General features: G+C 44.0%; 3 protein-coding genes across 3 annotated transcripts; 2 read left to right on the forward strand and 1 right to left on the reverse strand.

Moving 5' to 3' along the window:
- Nucleotides 1-622: 622 nt before the first annotated feature.
- Nucleotides 623-3,075, reverse strand: LOC125539593 (myb family transcription factor PHL11). The gene is made up of 6 exons (XM_048703086.2): nucleotides 2,629-3,075; nucleotides 2,390-2,466; nucleotides 2,185-2,245; nucleotides 2,007-2,079; nucleotides 1,376-1,445; nucleotides 623-1,290 (listed from the first exon to the last, which is right to left on the reverse strand). Exons 1-6 carry the CDS (start codon nucleotides 3,041-3,043, stop codon nucleotides 907-909), a joined length of 1,080 nt encoding a protein of 359 aa, XP_048559043.1. The 5' UTR covers nucleotides 3,044-3,075; the 3' UTR covers nucleotides 623-906.
- Nucleotides 3,076-7,595: 4,520 nt separating this feature from the next.
- On the forward strand, nucleotides 7,596-21,307 carry EMB2788 (ribosome 60S biogenesis amino-terminal protein). Its single transcript, XM_087544824.1, has 16 exons — nucleotides 7,596-7,895; nucleotides 8,649-8,713; nucleotides 8,860-8,911; nucleotides 9,033-10,172; nucleotides 10,253-11,060; nucleotides 11,249-11,744; nucleotides 12,442-12,593; nucleotides 12,682-15,987; nucleotides 16,127-16,339; nucleotides 16,766-16,969; nucleotides 17,059-17,262; nucleotides 17,706-17,855; nucleotides 19,597-19,947; nucleotides 20,115-20,523; nucleotides 20,656-20,737; nucleotides 20,821-21,307. Exons 3-16 carry the CDS (start codon nucleotides 8,862-8,864, stop codon nucleotides 21,038-21,040), a joined length of 7,785 nt encoding a protein of 2,594 aa, XP_087400950.1. The 5' UTR covers nucleotides 7,596-7,895; nucleotides 8,649-8,713; nucleotides 8,860-8,861; the 3' UTR covers nucleotides 21,041-21,307.
- Nucleotides 21,308-22,575: 1,268 nt separating this feature from the next.
- Nucleotides 22,576-24,155, forward strand: LOC125533977 (flavonoid O-methyltransferase-like protein Os11g0303600). The gene is made up of 2 exons (XM_087540088.1): nucleotides 22,576-23,385; nucleotides 23,721-24,155. The coding sequence occupies exons 1-2, from the start codon at nucleotides 22,576-22,578 to the stop codon at nucleotides 24,021-24,023; spliced, it is 1,113 nt and encodes a 370-aa protein (XP_087396214.1). The 3' UTR covers nucleotides 24,024-24,155.
- The last annotated feature ends 2,950 nt before the right edge of the window (nucleotides 24,156-27,105 follow it).

The raw sequence follows: 27,105 nt of genomic DNA on the forward strand, positions 1-27,105 counted from the left end.
TTTTCTAGAGCAACATCTTATACTACTGCACTGCTTATTCAAGAATAACTTTTTGAGAACAGCAAATATGGAGCATGTTTCTCTGTTTTGTGTGCAATGTTAAACAGTCAGACACCCAAGACTGATCCTCCTCTGTTTTCTCATGTGTCAGATAGTTATCCTAATGTGGGCCGGTAACAATGTCACGAGGCCGTTCCGAGTTGCTTGCAGCTGCTTTAGCACCGGTGGTGATCGACAGAGGGTTGAAGGGTATTCAGGAGAAACTTTATCTTCCAAGCCAGATATACGCTTTTCTACTTGTGGTTGGATCTGTGGCTGTGGTAAGCTTCACATTCATTGCTAGTTTCCTGGTCGTCTCAAAATGTGGAAAGTGAAAATTCAAGAGTAAACCCCAAGATGGTAAAGTGAATAATGCATCCTTTTGCATATGTTTGCTTTAACCATGAGTTATCTGAATACTGAATCCAAATGGGTCAGTTTAGATGTCTCACAAATCTTATGTTCCTTGTCCTCTTCCAAGGACACTAGTGTCAGGTGGTTAATTCTGCTTACCCTACCAGATAAAAGCAAAAAGTGGAACATCTTATGCGCCTCTGTGCACATCAAATTATGCAATGTGTGGTAAATAAAGGACAATTTAAAATATACATACATCTTGATATTTGACTGTTACATGATTTCTCATTTCACTCTACATAACATATGCATACACTACAGGCTTCAAGCGTTCATGAATTTCTTCAGCAAATTTAGCATTATCACAGAGCAAGTCAAACTTGTGACCAAGCACCCTAAGCACTGCCACAGGGAAACAAATTCTAATAGCAAACAGTGAAACTCCCAAAAACTGTCAGCTTGCTGAAATATATCTCTATTTCCTCTGCTGGTTAATCTTCAGATTTTAACTCACCCTTGCATTCCTCTCGAAGACAGGTCATATCCTCCTTTTATATTCAAGTCTAATAGGAGCAGGTCCTCAGTTTTCGGGGTGCATTTGACACTCTTAGCCTCCTGACTTCGTACACGGTAGAGCTGGAAATCCAAATTATTATCATGAAGATTGTCGTCAGACATATCTTTCACCAACTGTTCACTGCTTTCTTCATACACCTGTGTTCCATTCTCCGACAAGCCCGGAAGAGCCAGGTTAAAGTCCGTGAGCTGTGATCTGGTATTTTCTAGGCCAGCAGATCCATTTGCATCAAAGGAAATGTTTTCCTGAGCTTTCTCTAGTATTTCCTTTAAATACCTCCCTTGAGCCTCTATTCGCATCTGCAGCTTCTTCTGCACCTGATCGCACATATATATAAGCATTTTTAACCTACGCCTGGTACAGAGTCTGGGAGTATAAGCAGTGATGCAGAACTTGTCTAACCTCAAGCTGTTCGCACAGTTCTCTTTGGACCTGAATTTGGTACCTGAGGGTATCCTCGAGCGGCATTTCTCTGATTCACATAAGAAATGTTTTAAAAATGGTTAGTTAAATCATCATATAGTCTCAACTGAAGAAAAAGATCACATAGAAGACACATGGCAGTAAATAATCAGTAGGGTTCCATCTATGTGCCTCTATATAAGGAACTTTGCATATATACTTTTGGAAGGGTTTTTTTCCATCTAAGAAAAGGTGACACTTGTTGTTAACATGTACTCTATACATACTAATCAGATCTCACTTCTCAGTCATACTTGACTATCTAGTACCAATTCCTGGTTTGAGTTTGTTCTATCCATACTTTTACAGTCCCATGCAGGCAAAAACAATAATGCTCCATTTCCAGATTCCTGATGATCTCTGAGAAGTTGGCTCTAGCACACGATGTCTTTTAGTTGACTAAGCAGAATGCAGCGGGGTGGCGCGCATCTTCGAGATAAGCTCGTAAAATACTGTTACTCGCTATTGACTAGTACGTATATTTTTAATCTCTCCCAGTAGACAAAAGAAAAAACAGGTATTTTGCTCTCAGATATGTTCAGAGGGAGAGGAGGAATCTCTAGCCAGTTACCTTGCGGTGTCGCGTCCAGCAGGAACAGCAAGAGGCGCACCGATTTGGAAGCTGATGTCTTGCGAGGTAAACTCTGGTAAAAACAAAGATGGCAAGCTTGGAGTTTAGAAGGGGAAACGTTGGCTTGACTGCATTTTGGCGTTGGCTGTAGCAGTTGCAAGGTACTATATGTGTGTACCTCCATTGTTGGCTAGTTCCAGGTCTGTTGATTTCTTGGTGTGCTTTCCCAGCCTGTATTTCTGACAAGATAAAACAAACATCGCTGTGTTAATTCGTGAGTGGTAGTGTACTACACTGGACTGGACTGCAAAAGGGAAGAGAAGAGAAGAGATATGAGCGAAGAGCAGGAGTGGAGCAGACAGCAGAGTTGTTGAACAACAAACCTGAAGGTGGCTTTTCAGGTGGTACAGAGTGAGGCCCTTCATGGCCATCAGCCTCAGCACTGCCTTGGGCGTCGCCTCTGTTGGCAGGCAACAATAATAATCAGTATAGTTAAGCTGATGCTCAAAGAAGCTAAAGTGATAGTGAGCTGATGAATCAGGCACATGATCGCCGGCGTTGCACTGTGGCGTGACGACTGACGGGCAGGGGGAAGGAGGAGCAAACGAAGAAGACTACTCACTGTCGGGGCCGCCGAGCCTGGCGACGGCGTGCACGAAGCGGTCGTGGAGGTCCGGCGTCCACCGCAGCCGCTGCTTGGGGTCCCGCGACGACAGCGCCGCAGCACCGGCACCAGCACCAGCACCAGCACCACCGCCGCCGCCGTAGCTCATCCCCTCCATCCCTTCAAACATCTCAGACCCGATCGGCTGCTCCCCTGTGCTCGCAAGATCAAGCAAGATGAGCTCCTCCTTACCAGCATATAACGCGATCTTGCTGACTGAGGTGGTGGTGCTGGGAGAAAAGATACGTTGCGCAAGTGTGAAGCCTACGCGAGGACAAGGAGACGAGAGGGGGAGAGATGTTCGATCCGGAGAGCAAGACGACGAGAGGAGGTAGCGGAGATGGTGGCGCGGGGAGGGGGTGCAAGGCATCATGTCATGTGTCTGTGCGCGGAACGGAATCTGCTCGGCCCGGCTGTGGCTGGTGGGTGCAGCGCACGCAGACGCCACAAGAAACAAGACGACAAGCCGGTCGACGACGCCGGGCATCTCGGCGACGGCGACACGCCACGCCCAACCAACTGTGACGGTCGATCCAGCACGACGCCGCCGACGGTAACCAACTGTGGCTGCGTACGTCCTACGTACGTAGTGTGTGACGCTGCACACATGCCTCGTTGTCGTAGGTAGCACATCCCATAGCATCTGTCACCGCTCACCACCCATGGCATCTCCGACGTTGATCCCTGGATAGGACACCGTGTCCGTCCGCGGACGGGTGAAAATCAGTCCGGAAAAAAGTGATGCTCGAGTCGACTATCTAACCATATATGCACACATTTCAAAATAAAATTGAATAAATCAGGCAGATCTTATCAAACATGACAGATTTCAGCATAGTTTGAAGATAATTTACATAAAATGAACGATATTTCAACCGATCAACTGAAAACTAAAAGAGACTAACTTGTAGCGGACGACGACCTTGTACACGTGGCCGCCTTGCCGGCTGCGCCGCCTTCGCCCTCTATGCCATCGTCGTCATCATTCCAACGGCCGTAGGGCGCGAGGCCGCAACCGCCTTGCCCAGCCGCCGCCAGGCACTCATGGAGGAGCCATTCCGCTTTCTCCTGTGCCGTGTGGACGACCGTCGCGACCAATGCCAACCTAGGCCGCGGTGCCCTAGCGGCGGCCTTGGCCCTGACGGCATTGGTGGGCGTGTCGCTTGGCGACCATTCCTCGCCAATGAGCTCCTCGTCGAGACGACGGGGACGAAGGTCGGACCTCTCCACAATGGTGACGGAATGGTCGAGAGCCCAGGTCGCGGTGCCCTGGCGGCGGCATTAGCGAAGGTGTCGCTTGGCTACCATTCCTCGCTAACGAGCTTCCCGTCGAGGCGACGACAACGGAGGTCAGCCCTCTCCACGGTGGTGACGGACTGGTCAAGAACCCAGGCTACTGTCAGGTCGGGGTCGTCACGGACCCACGCTAGCGCCTTGTCCGACTTGACGAACGCGAAGCGGCGGCCGCTCCTGCCTTGCCGCCCTATCCTCGGCCGGCATGAATGCGGCGCAGGGAGCGACGCATCCGTTCGAGAGAAAGCGCGAAAGAGGCGGGAGAGGATTTTAGGTGGGTCCGAGGTGTCGGACACGTGCATGGCAGCGGCGAAGATGTCCGCACCCCCACCCCCCTTCCCGATTTGCGAAAAAATGAACGTCTAGACCAGCCAGTGCACGGATGCGGAACCGTGTTAGATGGCAAAACACTGAATCGCACGATCCAAACAGATAACATGGGTTTGAGGGTGAGCATCGAAGATGCCCCTCGCCACTCGTCGTAGTGTGGCCTATTGACCTGACGGACGCCTACTCGAGATTCGTTGGCAAAGGATGTTACGCTAGGCCAGCGACCTGCCGCGGCCAAAATGGGAAAGCTACGTGAAAAGCGAATCTCGCGGCTTATCCTTTGTTCTCAGATTCGCGCTGATCGATGCCAACCGAACAGGCGGTGCTCCGGGGTGGCTCCGAAATTCATCGAGAGAAGGCGACAGCCACTACGCATGCACGATCGATGCAACGCAACGCAATGCCGACCTGGATCGGCAGGCCAACGGATCGATTTCCTTTCTGCGCGCGCCTTTGCGTTTTGTTCCTGGCTGGAGAAGAGAACCTTCACCGACGGAACATCTGAGACAGTCGCCCTCGTCCTCGTCCGTGGTTAATCGGTGCATCTGGAGAACTGACACTGCAGCGCCGTATCAGCGTACAGTGGGAGTGGTGGCAAAAAGAAGAGGACGATTCTTTTGGTCAGGAATAACATGATTCCTCCGTTCAAAAAAAAAAAACATGATTCCGAGCGGCGCGTCGGGCCGGGCCGTGGCTGCGGGGGCACGCAAGCGCCAGCTTCCTTCCGTCTGCGCATGCGCGTGTCGACGTGTGCGGGGAATATTCCGTGGTCCACGTGGAAGCCCGTGACGGGACCCGACCCCAGCCGCGGAGCGAGCGAGACGGCGGCGACGCTGCCGCTCGTGTCGCTGGAATATTCGCGCCAGCGCGGCTCGTTTGACTCGCAGCCGGCGACCGGCTGCCCGAGGCGACGGCCCAATAAACGTCGAAATCAGTTTTCAGTTTTTAAAAAAGAGAAAAAAAATCGAAATGATAAGAGAAAGTCTGAAATAAACCCTGAATTCGTGCTCCCAGTCTAAATCAAACCCTTGAACTTGAAATCCCTGAAATTAGCACCATATACTTTCTAATCCGGGTCTATCCCGGGTTGATTTCTACTAGATACTTATTTGTCGCGGCGGGAAAAAGACAAACCCCGGAGGGAATCACACACTTGTCACGTTCACTGCGTGGGGCTTACACGCCATCTATTCATCTCCATGACCTCGGCCACGCAGGAGCAACCGGTGTGCAGAGGTTATCAACTTCGTCATCGTGGGCGCCCCCAACCCGCACCATCGGTGGCGAGACTGTTGTGCAGGTGCTGCCAAGTGAAGATGCCACGCAGGAGGTTTCTACCGACCACCTGCCATCTTTTTTTCGCGGATGACCACCAGCCATCTTGACGCGATGGATGAAATCCAAGTGCATGCAAGGTATCAGTAGTTGTGTGTGATGAGTTATGTCACTTGCTTCTATTTGGCGGCCTACGCTGAGACATGGTACGGACTTAAACTAGTACTGCTACCAAAAAATTGCAGGGAATCAAGGGAGTCAGTGACCACGACGCCAGACGAACTAGAGGAGGAGCTCAAGAAGGAGCATGGCGGGGAAAGACAAGAGGAGCACAACGTCAACGACCACGACAAAGGGAGAGGGTTGGATCTGTTACATGAGAGAGAGCAAGTGTGTGTGTGTGTGTGAGAGAGAGAGAGAGAGGGAGGGTGTGTGAAGGAGGAAGACGAGTATGACACGTGGACCTGTATAGTCATTGAGAGCAGTGTGGGACCCTGTCTGAGATCATCCTTTTCGCGGTGCACCAAAGGAGCACTTAGCATAAATCAATTGGGATAGACCGGGATTAGAGAGCACGTGATGTCAATTTCAGGGATTTTGAGATCAAGGTTTGATATAGATTGAGGGTATAAATTGAAGGTTTATTCCATACCTTTCTCAAATGATAACCGAGCACTGTAGAACTATAATGTTAGCAAACGCTAAGGAAATACCCCGAGGGCCTCATTGATTCAAATGACTTTTATCAAATTCTTGAGGGAGTATAACTATTAGAGTAAATCTTTTACATTAGTCGTTTGATTTTAGATTGGACTAGCAAAAGAGCTCGTGCATTGCAATCGTGACCTACATATTCTTGTGGTTCAACCTCAATTGTGTCTAACATATACCTTTAGCATAAGTCACACATGTTTCAGAGCACATGATAGTGAATTTGAACAGTCTTACTCTAACTATCATGATGTGAAATAGGATGACATTAAGAGAGGTAAGAGAAAGGAGCTTGATCTATCGAGAAGCAATGAGGGATGAAAGACGTATATAGGTTCAGACCCCTCGACGCTGAAGGTAACAACCCTAGTCATGTCTCTCTAAAAGGTGTTCTTGCTTATAAGTATGAGATTACAATGGTTTCGAACCCATAGCCGGACGCTAGGGTAGGCTTATATAGAGTGTTTGTCCTCCTCGAGGCCATCTAATAGTTGCTCCCTCCGTCTCGTATACTATATGTGCCATGTTGGGCTATACCGTGACAGGCACGTTTAGCCCACGATGGGCCGTGGCCAGCTTTGGATACGACACACGGACACACCCAACGTCTGTTTCGGGGTGATTCTATTGTATGCCCATTGGTGTTTAGTAGTTAACCTTTTGCACAAGGCATCACCAAGTGGGCCAGCCTAACAACGAGATGCCACTGTAACTAGTAGATCTATTGTAGCAATTATTTTTTTCTAGTTTTTTAGTTGATTTTTCATATTAAAATACAAACTTTTTGAACAATGAGAGAACGAATTTTGCAATTTCCATTCATTTTTTGAAAGTTTTGAACAAAAAACTAAAAATTTCAAACATCTTTTTAGTATACATGAACATTTTTTAATATACAATGAGCATTTTTAAATGCAAACTGAACATTTTTTAATATATGGTGAATCTAAAATTTTTAAATATATTTTGATTTTTTAAATAAATATTGAACATTTTATAATAAAGGATGAACATTTTCTAATACATGAAAAATATTTTTAAAATACATATTGGACATTTTTATAATAATGAATGAACTTGTTTGAAATTCTGATTTTTTGAAAACACTAATCATTTTATAATAAAAAACCGAAAAATAAATAAATGAAAAACTCCAAAAAAAAGAACCAAAACAAAAAAACCTACAGAAAGAAACAAAACAGAAAAAATAAGGAAAGAACCGGAACTATGCCGGCCCACTCGATGTAAACAGCGGCCCGTTTCGTAGACCCGTATAATTGGAAAAAACCCCGTTTCGTGCGTCCTTTATTGCAGCCCTCAAGCCCGGGCGAACGAGCAGAGTCCTTCCCGCGACAGGTAGGGCTAGCCGCCGCCGGCCTGCCTCCACCACTGCCAGCCCGCCGCCGCGGCGCGCCCAGCCGGCCGAAGCCTCCGCTGCCCCGCCGCCGGTACGGGAGCCCAGCAGCGCGTCCCTCCGTCGAGCAGCCGCTCCCACCAGCAGCGCCTCCCTCTCTGGAGCAGCCGCTCCCGCCCAGCAGCGCCTCCCTCTCTGGAGCAGCCGCTCCCGCCCAGCAACGCGCCGCTCTGAGCCACGCCGGCGACCAGTCCATAGGCAGGTAGCGACCACTCCTTCGTCCTTCGTCCTTCGTCCTCCCTCCTTCCTCACCCCCTCCCTCCTTCCTCTTGCATCCTCTGTTTGTTCAATTTTTTTTCCTGATTTTGTATTGGACGAGTACTTTGCTGTAGACTCGATATTGTGAGAACATAATGATGATTATTTCTTGATGAGTACTTGCTGCTTGATTTTTCCAGCGCGTGTTCAGGTTTACATGTGAAAGGATTTTGCTTGATAGGTGTTTGTGATAATGCTTGTAGGGGCAAATGTTTACTATTGTAGTTCGAACTTGTTTCAGATGAGCAAATGGTTTGGTTTAAACGTGCAATGATTGGCGATATATGAAAATGAAAAGATTAAGCTGTTTTATCTGCACTGTCTTGACCTGAAGTCATAGCTTAGCAGTAACATGTAATTTGGGAGAGCAGGAGCTTTGTCTTGGTTACACTGGCCGAAATTGGTTAACACATTAGTACTAATGGTATTGTTGGCATGATAGATGTCCCAAATCTTGTTTATGATTGGGAATATAGTGGTACTATCACGCTGCGTTGTTGATTCTAACAGTCAGACCTTACCATTTGAAGTGATTGTTTCTCCTTTTGCATGTTAGCTGATTGATCTTCAGGTTCCACCTTTCGTGTTATGCCACGATAGATGTACAACTAACTAATGATTTGATTTGATGCTCCATATTCATTTTACACTCAGTAAAAGTCTAATTCTACCCCTTTGGAACTTGGAGTTGGAACAGGGCATCAACATTGTCAATTGGAGGGGCTTGGAGCTGCTTCGGCATCCACAGTAGAGCAAACTAGAAGTTAATCTGCTGTTCCTAGCTTCTATAATTTTCTTTTGTGTCAACTAAAAGATAGTAAAACGTATCCCCTTGTTGGCGCTTTTCAAAATGCCGAATTTATGTATCCGACCCGATACTGATACACGTATCCGCATTGGTGCATTTTAGATGGAGTGGCTTGGAGCTGCTTCGGCATCCTCAGGAGAGCAAACAAAAAGGTATCTGCTGTTTCTGGCTTCTATACATATATTTTTTGCTGAACTAAAAAATAGTAAAACGTATCCCCTTATTGGCGCTTTTCCAAAATGGCTAATTTACGTCCGTATTGGTGCATTTTAGGGTGGGGGAGCCAAAACGAGAGCAAAACTTGGTAAAGGTGGGAATGGACACCTGGAACCAGTCATTCGGTGCATCCTATAAGATCAGGTTGGTCCATATCCTTAAGAATCTCCACACTTCGGAGGTCAAAATCTACTCAGACGCGTCGAGGGAGTTCATCGAGCTATTGGACGGTGATTCTGGTGGTGAGGTGCTACGGGACTATGTCCAGCAGTCCCCGCGGCTCGTGGAGCTGATGGAGGCATGGCGGCTGCACCGGGAGAAGCCAGGGATGGCGTACATACTTTCCCTGTTTGCCACTGTCCTGGGCAACCCCGGTGGCAAGTCGCGGCAGCATGCTTTTTCTAAGAAGTGCTTGGATGCCGTTGCTAGGACGATACTGGAGGATAAGGACAAGGTGGGGGATGTGTACCGTGAACTCAACAGTGGCGAGTTCCGGCGCCAGAATGCTGCATTGGATTTGCTTGCTGCCATTGTCAGGCGTGGTGCGGGGCTGGCGTCGGAGGTTGCCGAGAGCTTTGATTTCAAGATGGCTGTTGTGACGCAACTAGCAGGGATACAGAAGAAGAGAGGGGGCAGGGATGGGAGGAATCAGAAAAAAGGTGCTAATTTTGGCTCTACAAGGCGATCACTTGTTGGGTTTGCCATGTCGTTCCTTGAGGTTGGGAACCCGAAGCTGCTAAGATGGGTCCTTCAACAGAGGGAGCTTTACTCAGGGGTGCTACGCGGGATTGGAGAAGATGATGCTGAGACTGTCGTGTATGTCCTCTCAACACTGCGGGATAATGTTTTGGTAGAGGAGTCACTTGTCCCACCAGGGCTCCGCAGTGTCCTTTTTGGAAGTGCCACATTGGAACAGCTGAGCTTGATATCGGGGAATTTGGATGCAGGTGAAGCAGCTGACCTTGCTCATCAAGTGCTGGTCATGGTCTGCACTGATCCAAAAAATGGATTAATGCCATCCTCACATTTGAGAGGTAACGAGAAACGCTTGCTGGATCTGATGAAGAAGTTGAAGTCTACTGAGAGCGTTCACCACAAGAATCTGTTGCTGGCTATTGTGAGTAAGAGGCTTTCTTTTTGCGCGGCATACATGAACGAGTTCCCTTACAATATTGAACCACGGCCATCCCCCTCTTGGTTAGTTCTTTTAGCATATGTATATAATTAATTTGTTTTGAGTACAGTGCACTTATTTCTGTCTGATTGCCGTTTTGCAGGTTTGCTGCCATCTCCCTAGCAGCGGATATAATATCTTCAGCAAAAACTGATAGCATATTTCATAGTTTCCTGTCACATGATCTGGTATCCGTCGATGATGAACAAGTACAGGTAGTTCTGAAGTGCATCGTGCCCCATGTATGCTCTCGAGCAGTGATAAATAGGGGATTGCAGCATTCTGATGATCTCGTGAAGCATGGTTCTCTGAGGCTTGTTTTTGAGTCAGTGAACCTACTGTGCTGTGTTACTGAAGCAATCAATGGTGTGGTATCAAGTGTGGGATCGACATCAGAATCCAGTAGCTCAACAAAAGGGAAAATCAGAATGAACAGTTTCCCAGGATTAAGTTGTTCCACTGCAACAGATGCATTCTTGGTAGATAAACTTAACCAGGGAGACCAAATGCGTGTCAAGAGGTGGATATCTCTGAGAGAATACATTCAAGATGAAGTGCGCGGAGCTATTCCTGATCCACAGGTCCTTCTGAAGTTACTTTCTTCTGCCAGTCAGAAACACCAAAATTATTCTCAGAGTAGACTTGAGAGACGTGCTCTGGTTTCTGAGCCTCCTCAAAAGAAACAGAGATGTAATGCTATCGATGAGGACGATGATATTATTATTGGTGGAATTGATGTTGAGTGGGCCAAGGATGTATCTGAAGAGCAAGACCAAGACTTGGCAAGCGATCATGCTACCACTCTGTGTGAGATATGGGGCTTAGATAAGCAAGATCTGGAGATGAAAGATGCAGAAGTGGTAGACAGTGTTTTCCACTCGAAGTTGCTTGATGTTCTCCGGCTCTATTTGGTAGGTATAGTTATATTTTATTATGCTTCCTCTATACCTTTTAATGTGTATAAACTTCATTCAACTATCCTAGCCTCTGTCTTCGTTGTCTGTGTCTACTTTTAAGGGATGTGTTTTTTTAATGCAACTTATAGCCTTGACATTCTAATCTAATTCTGTGCATTGATTATCTTCAATTTTTCTTTCAGAGGGTAATGCCCAGCTCATTTGATGGATCATTTGACTTCTTTAGGGTTATACCACCTAATCCGTTGGATCTATCCAAGGATGAGCAGCACTCCTTATTGTCACTTTTAGTTGAGTATTCAGGGCAACACGAGGGACATTGGGACCCAGAGAGAGTTCCAGAATCAATGTACAAGCATTTGCAACCACTGATTGACATCATGTTGCACTCACCAGTTAAGATCATCCGTGAGCAAGCGTACATTTTAGTTAAAGCTGCTCTAGCAAGTTCTGGTGCGTATGATCAGAACTTTGCGGAGATTGATGCATGGTTACTTTTCTTGCCTGGTTATGAAGCCAAATGGTCTGTAAGAGAGAGCCTAGGAGTTGGAGTATCTAATAAATTGTCACAAATTGTGATCCCTTTCCTCTGCGATGCTGTTTCAATGGTTGGGAGCAATTTGTACAAATACCAAGATTACATGCGGAAGTTCATCTCTAAATCAGGCCAGCTTGAAGGTACTATTTTCCTTCATGACATGAATGAGTGCCATTACACTTTTCTGAAATTCATGCCATACTGTTTAACTTTCTTACCTATCATTAGCTGTTTTCCTTGGTCGTTAGGTTCCATTTGATCTGATATAATGCCATATATAAATGTTACCGGTACCTGTAGGCCGCGGTGCAAAACAACATGGAAAATCGACGGCTGCTTTTCAGTAAACCTTTCACGCCCCACCTGAAACACAGCATAACTATCACACTTCTACATTTAAGGGTGCAAAGTCTTCCATGTGTATATGATCAGATCATGTAAAATCATCAGATTTACCAAAATGCTTGGCTGCTTGTCTTGCAGTTGCTTGTTTGTACTATGCACTATGTTGTACTAGCATCCCTTCATCATTTGATCATGTTATCATCAAATTTACTTAAATACTTGTCTGCTGGTCTCATGGTTGTTTTGTTTATACTATGCTGCAATCAGATCTTCTTTTCTTGGACTTCTGTACTTCATTTTGAAATTCGTGATCACTCTTTAGCACTTCCTGATCATAAATGTGTTACTTTATTGCACCTGTCCTTTGACTTTAAGTTACGTAGTCTTCCTTTGATACTTATTATCATGTCTTTTCTTTTAAACAATTCCCTAATGAGATCTAGTTCATTCAGTCATTCATATTCTCACCTTTTTTCTGTGTGTGGTTTGTAGTCTATTCTCCAGCTTTCAGTCCTCTGGTTATTTGTGTTCTTCAGAAATGCCTTAGGCTACTTGACTCTGAGTCTGGAGGTATGAAAGTACATGAGAAGTCGACAATTTCATTATATGTGTGCAACACAATCTACCTTATTCTGCAGTCCCAGGTATATCATTTATGTTGCCTACAGCTCTCTTGCCTATTTACCCTAATAATTGCATGTTCAAGTGACTGATCCGATGATGATCAAACAGGTAGATGCTCAATTATTGCTTGACCTTATTGGTGCTGTTCTGAATCAGAGATTTGATATTTTTTCACCGGAAGAACTACAGTCTAGGATTTATATTGCTGAATGGAGGCCATTCATTAATTTGTTGCATATCTCTAGGAATATCTCAGACCAACAAAATTCTAGTTTGTTCACAGCTGTGGAACATTCTTCTGAACTTCATTCAAACTCTTTGTCCTCTGTGATTAGAAAGGTTCAAGAAATGTTAAGCCAGCAACACACTAATTTGCCAGATGATGTAGCGACTGCATTCTTATTTTCAATCATGTGTGCAGCTCCACAGGACATTATCTGTAGCTTTCCAGAGCTTCTTGATGTTGTGAAAACACACTGTCCTTCTCATATGCAATTCTTGTCGTCAGTTCTTTATCTGCAACATGATTACCTAGCTGAAATTGCTACTTGTTGGCCGGATATTTTCTTCTGTAGTCTCAGACAGATCGAGGGTAATCTTGATGTTGATGAGGGCAAATGTCAAAACCACTCAATTTCTGCAGAATTGACTGCATTGAGTACATTCCTAAATGTGACTCCGTTCTGTGCACTCTTACCTTCAGTATTAAGCCTTGTGTTCTCTGGGCCAGCTAAAACTGGGGAGGCACATGCATTGCTACTTGATGCACTTGTCCGACTTATTCGAGCTAAGCTTTATGAAAGCACAATCAGTGAGTTGACATTTAATCTGAGAGTCATATTATTCTGGAGCCATCGCTTGCTGTTGTCATACACTAGGAAGGGTTCAAATGTTCTTGAAGAACTTTGCCATGTATGCTCCACTCTTGTTGATAGCATATTTGAGCGCATCCGAGTTTTGGCTGCTGATACTGCTGACTTGAATGCTTCAGCGGAATGTTTCCAAGATATTGTTGAATCGGTTCTCCACCATCCTACTATTGACCTGCCATGTTCCTTATCCAATTGCCCGGACTTGACAGATGGGAGTGCGGAACATGTGGAAGAAGCATTTACTAGTTTTTCAAAGGAAAATCTGCACCTTGTAGATGGTTTTGTTGTGAATCTTCTTAGTAAACTATATGACCTTTTACTGTTGGCTGAAAATGATGGTCAGTCCTTAGAGTCGCTGTTTGCTTCCCCAAAGGCCATGCTAGGAAAAATACTGCTGTTGTTCAAGGATAAATTTCAAGTCTGCATGGACAATGGAAACTTTGGACTGCTTTTGCCAAATTTCTACATGGTTCGGGCATTGAAAAAATTCATGTCCCCTGTCAGACTTCTAGAACTTGTAAATTGGATGTTCTCAGAGTTAGAAAGTCGTGGGTCGAGTTGTTCAGCTGCATTTGCCCCTGCTGCTTTTGTATGTCTATCTATTGCTGATATTGCCATGGAATTACTGTATGATTATCTACAACAAACTGATCAGAGATCAGAATCCTGTCAATTATGGGGCTTGGAGATTCGAAGTTCAGATATTGCCACCATTCAGCGAGTATATCATTTCATTCTCCATTTTACTGCTAAACTGAATCTTGAATCTGCTGATGTTTGCTTGCTGAAGATGTTGATTCGTATCCATAATGCAGAAAGATCTGCAGGACAGAACACTGAATATACTGCATTCCACATGATGTTATCTACCATGGCCACCAACACTCCCCTTAGCATTCTTCATCACTGTATGTTTCCCACATCTAAGGTTAAAGCAAAAGTTTTACGGTTGCTTTTGGAAGTAAGCCCTATACACATGAACTTTTTTGGCCAGATGTTGATGAAAGTTCTAGAAGAAGACACTTCTATTCTGCAAGGCATGGATTATAATTCTGATTCTTCATGGGCTCATGCGGATAGCTCTATACTTCTGCTGCCTGCTGCTTTGTCATACATGAGGCATCACAGTGATGGCCATATGCAGTGTGCTGAATTCCTTGAGCCACTTGCAAAATTTTACTGTGAAATGCTGTTAGGTGATAATGGGTTTCCATGTTGGAAAAGTTTTATTACTAGGACCATTTTTGAGGAAAATTTTGGTGACTTTCAACATGAATCAGTTCCAGATATGATGGATTATTTCAGTGACACTCTCTTGGGGAAGTCTGTTACCATGTTGCACTACTGCTTGTCTTTAAAAGAAATGCCCCGGAAGCAACGCTTGGAAATAGTTGCTTCACTTTGTCCACAATCTTCTGGCCTATTAGATTTTGATGTCAATGATATTAATCCTGACTCTCACAAAGGTCATGTGAAGCTTACTAATGAATTGCTTGCAAAGATATCATTGATTAGGTTGTTGCTGTCTCCTCCCAGAAGATTGTCGTCTAATGGGACAGCATCAGATAGGGAGTCCAAGAGAGTGAGCAATGCTAAGCTGAATTTCATAAGCATCTTGGTCAGAACTTTAGATCAAATACTCAGGAATTTCCCCCGCTGTGATGGCTTATCACACTCTGATAAACAACAAAGGGTCATCTGTTCTTTGGAATATACAGTTCTCAAGAATATTATCGAACTGTCTTCAGAGATTCAAACTCATCTGAACCAATTGAAGTCAATACCTTTCCTTAACCAATTCATCAGATCATCTCTCTTGCACAGGTTCAATGATCATGTCACACTAAAAGCAATTCGATGTGTTCTTGTTGTATTATCAGAAGGGAAGTTTCCTGCTGATGAAATTCTTGAGCTCATACTGGGCCACTCTCATTTTCTGTCATCAATAACCTGCAGTGAAGTTTCTGAATATTCATCTGCATTTAATGCTACAGGGAGCCTTCTACAGCCAGCACCAGGCATTTTAAAATCAGTCGATTCTCTTTTCACTAAAGAAAACGAGTTCCATATTTGCATAGCAGAAAAGAGAAAAATAGAAATCATCAGATTACTCAGGATACTGTATGATATTAAGAGTAGACAACAGAGTAATGGCCTATTGAATGAATCAAAAGAGCTAAGTTTCTTGCTTTTATCTGTTTATGGTGCAACTCTTAGCGAAACAGATCTGGAGATATTTAATCTTATGAATGAGATAGAGTCACATGAGTGTAAAACTATTGCTGAAATGGATCATCTATGGGGGAGTGCAGCTGTTAAATATAGAGAAGAACTGAAACTAGATTCTTCAATATCAGAAATCCACAAAACAGAGAACACAGAAAGTAATAGTAGGCGAAGGGCGCTATTTCGGGAGAACATACCAATTGATTCTAAGCTCTGTGTCATGACAGTCTTGCAATTTTGCTACAAAAGGTCTTCAAGGACTTCTGTGTTCTCACTAGAACAGCTTCGTCAGGACAAATTTGATGATATTTTGAAGGTAATTTGTTGAATATTGGTTCCGATAAGGGTTTTAACCTCATTATTGTTTTTTTATGCTTTTGTGGTTGCACTATTTTTGTCCACCCGGCTCACATGTTACCTCATGTTCCTAAACCACTCTTAACATTGATTGACAGACAACATCTCGAAGCATGGATATGGTTCAGATTTATGATCCTATGTTTATCTTGCGTTTCTCGATTCATACTCTTCTCATGGGTTACATTGAGCCTGCTGAATTCTCTCGAGTTGGACTGCTTGCCATTACGCTTGTTTGCATATCATCTCCTGATGAAGAATTGAGAAAGCTGGGTTACGAATCTCTAAATACATTCAAAAAATCACTCGAGGTAATGCTCTGATATTTTTGAGATCCTGATATTTTATCAATTGACTTGTTTATTGATTGTAAGTATCTCATCAATTATACCTTGCCCTGCCTGCAGTTGTCAGTTATGTTTACTTGCTTAGTTGCCAGCTATAGCATTAAAATTTGGGTTGGGTTTCCAGAACATGCATAATATAAATTTCATAATCTATAGCCGTTATACTGCTTCTAACTTTCATAAACAAAATCATATTCTTGCATGAATATATCCATGTTCCAGCACTACTTTACATTTTCTTGGTGCATTCGAACTGCTGTGAAAGATTATCCTTATCGAACATTCTGGGAGCAATTTGATGTCCAATCTGAGTACAGAACAAATTTTGTGCCCGTAATTTAATTTGGGAAGTCCATTTTATATTATGTTGTACACCTGTGACATGTGCAGGCTTCTCAGAAAAGCAAGGAAAAATGGCAGCTCCAGCTTCTTTTGACATATCTACAGAATGGGATATCCAAACCATGGCAGAGGATACCTTCCATTATTGCTATTTTTGCCGCAGAAGCATCATTGACACTGCTGGATAGCTCGCATACCCAGTTCAATACCATAAGCAAATTTTTGATGAATTCGGCCTGTGTCGACATGCAGGTGGGTCGGTTATTTTTCACTTACACATGTGAACTATCCCGAGCTATGACTATCATGTTGAGTTTATCTTTATCACATTTTTTTTGCAGAGCATTCCATTATTTCCAACATTATTGAAGAGTAGTTCTGTGCATTTCAAAGCTGATCGATTGTGGATGCTTCGCTTATTATACGCTGGATCAAATCTAGCTGATGATGCTACGATATGCAAGAACAAAAGTGTTTTAGAGCTTGCTCTTGCCTTTTGTTCTTCAGCTATTTCAGATTCTGAATCGAAGTATTTAATCCTTCAGGTAACACTAATTTTTTATTAGCATACATTTGACTTTAGGATGTGTATGATGATGCACTAAACTTTTAAAAAGTTACTATGTGCGTTACGTTAAGGAGTTAGTGTGCAGCAGTACAAGGACCCTTTTATATGCTTACTATCCTGTCTTACTTTTGTACAACTGCCAAGAGCTGAAGCACGCTCTGAAATACAACTTAAGAAGTGTAACAATGTGTGATAAATAGAGTTGTCTCCAAACATCAGTATACCTTTCTGTGCCGCACTTGACATTAAGCAACATTTCATCATGCATATTTTGTACTGTTATTTGATTTGATCCTGTCCATATTGGCATGTATTGATCTTTTTCATGTGAAATGTGCTATTTTTCTTGTCTCCTGAAATATAATAAATCAGTATTATTTAAAGTATTTATCCCACTTAGATTGCTCCCTTTGCATGTAGGTGCTAAAGAAGTGTGTGAAGCTGCCAGTTCTAGCTCAGCATTTAGTAAAAAATTGTGGCCTTCTGTCGTGGATATCCTCTGTTATTTCAACTCAGGACAAAGGACTGGACAACAACTCTAGTTCCAGAATAGTTGGGTTAGCATTGGAGGTAAGCGACTGTTTTAAACTATCTCAACTATGGTGCACACCTTTCTTAGAAGCAACAATTCAGTATATGCTCTTCCATTTTCCTTGTGAATCTTGACTAACTCGTAATCCATCAATTATATCACGGGGTTTCTGTTTGTGAACATGAGAATCATTGATAACATCAGTTTTTTGTTACACCAATTGTTAGGTGCTGCTTTCTGTGTTAAATACGACTGGCATATTTTTCATTAGACACTGCTAGTTTAATGCCTTCGGCTCCAGCACAAGAACTTCACTACGCGTAGTTGCGTTATGATTTTGGGATCATATGCTGCAAACGATTACTGGATAGAAAAATACTTACCGGAAAATCAGTGAGAGAATAGCCTGACAACCCCCAGGGTCCTCTATGCGTGCATCTCACTCATCCCGATCAACATGGGATTCGTGGTCCATCTTTCCTCCACATCCCGAGTTGGCAGTCAGGAGCATCACAAAACTAGCAGGCAGCAGCCTTGAACTGCCAATTGATATTTCATTTACTGTGAAAGTATCTGCTGCTGGCAATGATGCAAGTGTCGAAACGAGTTGCGGCAACTGCCGCTCAAGATCCTCTGTTATGTGGGCCATAACCTTCCAGTGGAGGGCAGGGCCAGCCGGGCCAAGCCGTCCTGCAAGATTCTTTCGTCTTTCACAGCCCATGAGAAGTGCAGATCGACAGTGGAGCGATACGGTGACAGGAGTACTGAGCAAAATGAGTCTGCTGCCTGCCTTGTATCAAGAGGGAGCCTATTAGTAAGGTTGGCCTAGAGCTTGCACCTGTGGAGGTTGGGGCGTGAGGCGCCAGCACTTCTGGGTTCCTTGCTGCGCTGATGGACCCCATAATCCTAACCCAACACATGGGAGATGACGTCTATGTGAGAGTGAATGGTGATCGATTACGGGATGCCAATCTTTGTTGTGCGAGGATATCTGGGCGGATTATGGCAGATTGTTAGGCTTGAGGTTTGGGGATAAAAGATTGAGTAGAACACAAGGTTGAACGAGCATTGTAGTGTGTGAGTGAAGAGGGAGAGGAAGAGTTAAAGGGCAAAAGTGTCATCTCATACACCTGATGTAGTCCCTCTATATGGATATATAGAACCTAGTACATATTTCTAGATTTACTTTGACCATCAATAAGAGCAATAATATATGAGATGTATCTCACAAAAAATATGCCATTCAATTCATATTTAAAAGGAGTTTTCAATGGTATAATTTCTATAGCATACATTTCATATAATATTCATCTTACCGATGGTCAAAGTCAATCTGGAGATACAAATTTGGCCCTACATATCCGGATGGAGGGAGTAGGTTTTTTGGGTCAAGAATCTGTTGTTGAAAGATATAAATGCACATTACACCCCTGAATTATAGCTGGAGTTTGCCCTGAACTCCAAAACAGGTAAGGAGGCACCCCTCAACTATGAAAACTATCGCGTACTACTAGCACATATATATTATCGTAGCTTCCCCAACATTCTTTGAACTACCAAGGATTACTTTGCTAGCTACGGCACTTCCTTAACAGGCTTAAATTGCTCCGAGTACAATCCTTTGTGAATGACCAGCTTTGGCACATGGTTTCTTATGGTTTTGAGAACTAACATTCTCTATATGATTTTTTCTTGCCATGTTCTATGACATATACGCTTTACAATAGTTTTATGAAAGCTATGCTCTCGTTGTCTCTAATTTTTGTGTGTTTTGTTCAGGTACTCGATGTTTTGATCTTATCAAGATTCATTACGGAATGGCTCCAAGAAACTGCACTTGAGCAACTGTCGGAAATATCTCAATATCTGTATCTCCTAGTTGAAGATGGAAAAATATTGAAAGGGGATATCACCATGTTGAGTTCAGTTCTAAATATTATTGCATCTACAATGAGGTTATCTATGAAAAGGAAGATATACCAACCACATTTTACTTTGTCCCTCCATGGCATATTTAAGTTGTGCCAAGCTATTGATGGCAATTCAAGAAGCATCGAACTTAAGCTATCAATGGAACTTGGTACTGATGTCGTCCTTATGAACGGTCCTCTGCCAATTCTTTCTGAAACGGTACTTTTTTGTGCCCTGAATTCATTTAATGAGCACTTGACATTACTGCTTTATAAGTATTGTTTGTGATCAGAATCTAAATCTAAGTGTTCAAAGTTATTGCTTCTGTATTGTGATCAGAATCTAAATCTTCATAATCATTTTCTGCTTTTGTATTGCAATGACAGGATAAGTCAAGAGCTGTGATGGTTGTTTCATGGGTAACTTCCAATATCTTCTGGTTGTGTAAACAAAAGTCTGCAGTTGAAATGTCATGTGAAGAGCCGCTAAACAATGAATGTCTACTATCGAAGATATTGCGTTGGTTAGTGGCTTCCGTAATCCTTGGCAGAATCTCCCGCATCTCTCCTGAAAAGAGGGGAGGTCTTGCCACGAGCACAAATAGTCCCGGAACTCTTCAGTCTTTCTTGAACCATTCATCTGAAACCGTTGAAATGGTGGATAGTCACGTTGCGGATGAGGCGCTGGCTGCCATTATACTTTACCTACAAGGTCACGTGAAAAAGAAGAGTGATACTTTGCCGTCGGTTGTGACGGCTCTTAGCTTGTTACTTCTTGACAGATGCAGAGAACAAGGTACACTTGGATCTGTTGCATTATGATACTAAGATTTTTTTTTATTATATTTCCAAAGTATAAATGTAGAGTCTGGCTCCAGGTTAATTGCTATACGAGCGTGCTAACTATTTTCAAACCTTTGTGAATCAGTTTTGGTTGATGGCCGCGGACAAATCGAAACGCTCTGCTCGAAGATACATTGTCCCGCCGAATCTAATCCCGCATGGAGATGGTATGTGTACCAGTCTTATTATTTGCATATGCTTTTTGTGACAATGAGCAGGTGATTTAACAATGGTCTTTTTATTCTCTCAGGCATTATTATCAACCTTGGAGAGATCCTGCCTTGCAGCACACTGCGACAGAGCGCATGGAAGTAGAGCAGTCGTGCCGAAGCCTGTTGATTATGTTTTCTAATGCTCTGAGCGCTGCTGGGTTGCCGGCAGGTGTTTCGGTGCTGTCAGTTGGTGACATTGAGAAGTCTGGGCTGTTCCAGTGGGAAAGAGACTCGGTGGTTGAGCAGCCGCATGCTTAGTTCGTCGACTGATTTGCTGTTGACTAGGCTAGTTCTTTTTGCGGGAAGTTGACTACTAGGCTAATTGCTGGAGAAATTAGCGAATTCACGAGGGTAATCAAACAATTCATACAGTGCGCTCATCGTTTGTATGATTTATATTTATTTAAAAAAGTGATGGGTGGTTCAGTTGGCGATTTTGGGTTTTAGATGCACCAAACTGAACTTGTGCATGTACTTGTGCGACCGACCTATCTGTTTGGAAGAAAAATGCTTTGTGTTTGTTCACTATTGAGGAGTGATTTTGTTTTTTTTTTTTTGCTGAGGACTCCTCAAATGTTATTTGGTCATGAAATTTTGCAGGAAGCTAAAACTTTTGATCTAGTTTGATGTCCCAAAATTTCAGATTTTTTCAAGTTTGTTTTATATTTCTTTCAAATGTACTGTTCATGTGGGTGTAGGTGCACCTGGGAGTAGAAAATCCAGTCTCCACGAAGAACCCAGTACTGCATCGACAAAGCGGTGGGGAAGTGCATTTTTCAGCTGGACCCAAAGAGAAAGAACACAATCGAGTCCTTGGCAGCCTCCATCCTAGGAGCTCCCTTTGGTGGAGCTCAGGAATGAACCTAAAACTAATCTAGGATCCAACACCCATCGTGCAGATAATTAATCTTTATGCGAGTGTGACATGTAATGCCTTGTATATTTGTCCACCTTTGGTCCCGAAGAGCAGTAGTTATGGTCATAGTACTCTACGCAGTCCGCCGGAGCGGCACCCAGGCGAATAGCATATATGTTTGGGTTGGATATGAAGGGTGCCGTTCAGCCCGGACGTTTGAGGCCCGTTTGAGACGCCCGTTTGAGTTAGATTTTCGTGTCTGGTCAGTGACCGGACAAGTTGTCCGGGCGTATGAGAAGGGTTTGAGGGGCCCAGTTGTAGATGCTCTTATCATGCTATTTACATACAACTAACCATGGTATTGTTTCAACAACGTTTTTGCTGAACATTTTGACCAAAAACACTAAAAAAAATCATGTACATGGAAATTTCTTCAAAAGCATTTTACCGAACATTTCGAGTGCATGCGATAGATGAACAAAGAAGTAAAATTTAGAAGAAGGTGGTTTGCTGGCAGGTTGCAACATTGCGTTCAAGATGAAAAGTTGTGTTGTGGTTCACCAATTAGTTATCTCGTTTAGGAATGGATACAAGTTCTACACCACGTAAGAAGTTATCACAAGAACCAGCTTAGTCCATGTGGTTCGTGCCCCCTCGTCACAATTCTCAAGTCAAGTTTTGGTGCCACGAGTTTCAAAAGAGTCAAGTTAGTAGAGCTTTTATTTTGATGCCACGAGATTCAAAAGAGTCAAGTTTTTATGCTGGACAGCTAAAAAAGTGGCTAGCGATCCATGCGGTCTGGGAGGGTCGAACCGTCGAACGACTCGGTAAACTCGGGGGGAGATGGATCGTTCGATTGCCCCTAGCGAATCGTTCGGATCTGTTAGTTTTCACCATTACTCAAACTCAAAGTAAGATAACACTAGCGGAGTAGGTAATGGCAGAAGAGAGCAGAGCCAAAATGGCCACCACCTCAAGCGCGGAGCTTCTGCAAGCTGAGTCAGAGCTGGTGCGCCACTCCCTAGGCTACCTCAAGTCCATGGCGCTGCACAGCACGGTGAAGCTTGGGATCCCCGACGCTCTCCACCGCTGCGGCGGCGCGGCCTCGTTGCCGGACCTGTCCTCCGCCCTCGCCCTCCCCTGCAGCAAACGGCCATACCTGTCCCGGCTCATGAAGATGCTAGCCGTGGAAGGAATCTTCACGGCCGTGGATGTTCCCGCCGCCGGCGAGGGCGAGGGCGCCGCCACCGCGCCGAGCGTCCGGTACGGCCTCAACCCGGTGTCCCGCCTTCTCGTCGGCGGCGGCGTGTCCCCGTGCGTGCTCATGGGCACCTCGCCGCTGTTCCTGGAGGCCTCTCTCCGGCTGCCCCAGTGGTTCCAGAGGGACGGCGAGGGCGAGCCGGCGTTCGCGATGGCGCACGGCGAGAGCCCCTACGCCACCACCGGCCATGACATGGAGTTCAACGCGCTGGTGAACGAAGCGATGGGGTCCGACAGCCGCTACATGGCGGAGCTCGTCGTCCGCGAGTGCGGCGAGGTGTTCACGGGCGTGACGTCGCTGGTCGACGTTGGCGGCGGAAACGGCACCATGGCGGCGGCCATCGCCAAGGCCTTCCCGCATGTCAAGTGCTCAGTGCTGGACCTCCCACATGTCATACAAGGCGTCGTCTCAACGCATGAGTCAGTTGAGTTTGCTGCCGGCGACATGATGGAATACGTTCCACCAGCTGATGCAGTTCTGCTTAAGGTACTACGTATAATTTATTTATTTTCAAATTTATTTACAGGAAGAAAGACACACTCTACTTCCCGTTCGCATTTATACCAATTCCTCACAAAACTAATTCCTCAAAGAAAAACTTGGGCAACTATACTAGTACATAATGAAAGGCACGACATGAATTGGCAGATTATGTTATGTGAGCGCTTAACAAGAAAATAAACGAGTGGATCCGACAAAAAGAAAAGAATAAACGGGTGGATTAGTGCTTTTTTAAAAATAGTTTGGATTGCTTACCACATGTGTCACATGGTTAGAGTAGTGCTATTTTACTGATAGTTTTTGACTTGTTGGATTGACAGTGTGTGCTACACAACTGGAGCGACCAGGATTGTGTGAAGATCCTGACAAAATGTAAAGAGGCCGTTGCCCAAGGAGCGAAAGCAGGGAAGGTGATAATCATCGATGCTGTTGTTGGATCTCCCTCACACTCACAGCAAGTAGTTGAAGCTCAAGTCTTGATGGATATGCAGATGATGATGCTGTTTATGAGCAAAGAACGTGAGGAACTCAACTGGCAAAAGATATTCACCGAAGCAGGATTTAGTCATTACAAAATACAGCATGTCCTAGGAATGCGATCCATTATCCAACTCTACCCATAGCCTATCCATGGATAGTCCTCTTTTTTTAAAATAAAATGAAACTTTATTCATTAGAAATAACCAATACATCATTTACGAGGATGAGTACAATTTCATTGATAGGCTCCTCGAACCAAACCGAAGGTGATGAAAATCTAGCCAATCTAGCAAGTTCATGTGCTACTCTATTAGCCTCTCTATTACAATGTTCGAATCTAGTCATGGTGAAATCACATACGTAGTGGAAACAGTCATTGAAAATTGCCGCCGCCGCACCCGTTGACTGTCCTCCTTCCTGCATGGTCTCAATCACCTCTAGATTATCTAAGTTGAAGATTAGGCGATTGCACCCCGCCCTTTGCACTAGTGTTAGCCCAAATTTGAGGGCTAAAGCTTCTGCCATCGGAACATCCGCGCAATGGTCAATCTTTTCATTTCCTCCTGCAATAAACCTACCTTTGTCGTCTCGCAAAACCGCCCCCATCGTACCCTTCAGCATGTCCTGATCAAAAGAGGTGTCAACATTGAGTTTCACGAAACCCCTAGAGGGACAATGCCAACCCTCCTTTTTCATGGACGCCTTTGAAGACGATGCATTTACAAAATTGTATGTGAGGGCTATGATCCCCATTCATATCTGAGTTGCATTCTCAATTGTTTCCTTGTGCACTAATTTTCGTCTCTCCCACCATAGATACCAAGCTGAAATAGCTATAATTTCTCGTACATTTTGGTACCCCATAATACGCAAATCTTGATTTGGGAGAACTAAAAGGTATTCCAGTATGGCCTATCCAGCACGATCAACCTCACAAGCTCTATCAATAATCTCATCTATCCCTAGCCTCTTCCAAACCTCCTTTGCTTTAGTACATAGGAAAAACATGTGCTTCGTGTCTTCTACACCCTGATAGCAAGTACTCCCTCCATTCCAAAATAGATGACTCAACTTTGTACTAATTTTAGTACAAAGTTAGTACAAAGTTGGGTCATCTATTTTGGAACAGAGGGAGTAGGAAAAAAGGGCGAGACCTTCATGTGTCTATTAGCAAGTGTTGCCCGGTATGGGAGAGTGCCATGTAACGTACGCCATATAATTTTTTTGACTTTTGTCGGACAGGATAACTTCCATATCTGGCACCAAATAGGGTTAGGTGTGGTTCACCCCGTCCCGTTGGAGCATTATAGTTTACTCCCATACTGATCATTCCACTCCACAGAATAAGCAGACCGTACCGAGACCATACCATTTTTGTATAACTCCAAGCAATGAAATCTGACATGTTATGTTGCGAAAGTGGGATTGAAAGAACCCGTTCAACGTCAATGGGCCACATAGTTTGTCTAATCAGGTCCTCATCCCAATTATTGGAAACAGGGTCAATCAGATCAACCACTCCTGATAACAATTGTCCCTCCTAGGAGTCACAATCTTCCTAGTGGCACAATTTGGGATCCATGTATCTTCTCAAATATTGATGTTACGGAAATAATTTGCTACCCATGGTGGTAGCTACGCACAACCCCAATTTTTATCTCTAGTTATTTTGGACTATGAAAATTAACTCTATAACAAAAATATCGTGACTTTGGACCAGCCAGGCAAACAAACAGGAAATTATGCCAAAAAGACAAGCAAAAAGACTGAGAAAAGTGAGAAAAGACCCTTTCTACACATTGATAAGGCACTATCAAAAAGGTAACAAAAAGACAAAGAGAAGTGAGAAAAAGTCATTTCTATACAATAAAAATGCACTTGTGCCAATGCCATAAGAAACCTGACACCTCATATATAAAAAAGGCACTTATGCTAAAGGGTCTGTAGTTGCCATCCATGCGTGCATAGGTATCACCATGCATAGGAAATCACCTCTCATTGATGTTATGTCCATTTCCCACTCGCCAAATATAGCCACATTTCAGAGTAGTAACGCCTGCCATAATGCTTTGCCAGGTGAAGGAAGCACCATGCTTTGGCTTGGAATTCAGCAAATCGCCATCATGGTAGTACTTGGCCCTTAGAATAGTAGCACACAAGGAATCAGGATTATCAAGGAGACGCCATGCCTGTTTGGCCAGCAGAGCCAGGTTGAAACAGTGGATATCACGGAATCCCATTCCTCCTTGGGTTTTTAGTACACACATTTTCCACTAGGCCATCTAGTGCATCGTCCTCTGGTTCTCCTCGTCTCCCCACCAGAAATGTGTTATTGCGTCAATGATTCCTTTACAATGTTTTTTTAGGAATTTTAAAGACCGACATTGCATAGGTAGGTATGGCTTGGATCACAGCCTTGAGCAGGATCTCCTTCCCCCCGGCAGATAGTAGTTTTTTCTTCCAACCACTAATTTGAAGGAAATATGCCCTAGAGGCAATAATAAAGTTATTATTTATTTCCTTATATCATGATAAAAGTTTATTATTCATGCTAGAATTGTATTAACCGGAAACATAATACATGTGTGAATACATAGACAAACAGAGTGTCACTAGTATGCCTCTACTTGACTAGCTCGTTAATCAAAGATGGTTATGTTTCCTGACCATGGACAAAGAGTTGTTATTTGATTAACGGGATCACATCATTAGTTGAATGATCTGATTGACATGACCCATTCCATTAGCTTAGCACCCGATCGTTTAGTATGTTGCTATTGCTTTCTTCATGACTTATACATGTTCCTATGACTATGAGATTATGCAACTCCCGTGTGCCGGAGGAACACTTTGTGTTCTACCAAATGTCACAACGTAATTGGGTGATTATAAAGGTGCTCTACAGGTGTCTCCAAAGGTACATGTTGGGTTGGCGTATTTCGAGATTGGGATTTGTCACTCCGATCGTCGGAGAGGTATCTCTGGGCCCTCTCGGTAATGCACATCACTTAAGCCTTGCAAGCATTGCAACTAATGAGTTAGTTGTCGGATGATGTATTACGGAACGAGTAAAGAGACTTGCCGGTAACGAGATTGAACTAGGTATTGGATACCGACGATCGAATCTCGGGCAAGTAACATACCGATGACAAAGGGAACAACGTATGTTGTTATGCGGTCTGACCGATAAAAGATCTTCGTAGAATATGTAGGAACCAATATGGG

The sequence above is a fragment of the Triticum urartu genome, chromosome 2A, assembly GCF_056163025.1.
Source record: "Triticum urartu cultivar PI428250 chromosome 2A, HENAU_Tu73, whole genome shotgun sequence".
NCBI classification, from domain to species: domain Eukaryota; kingdom Viridiplantae; phylum Streptophyta; class Magnoliopsida; order Poales; family Poaceae; genus Triticum; species Triticum urartu.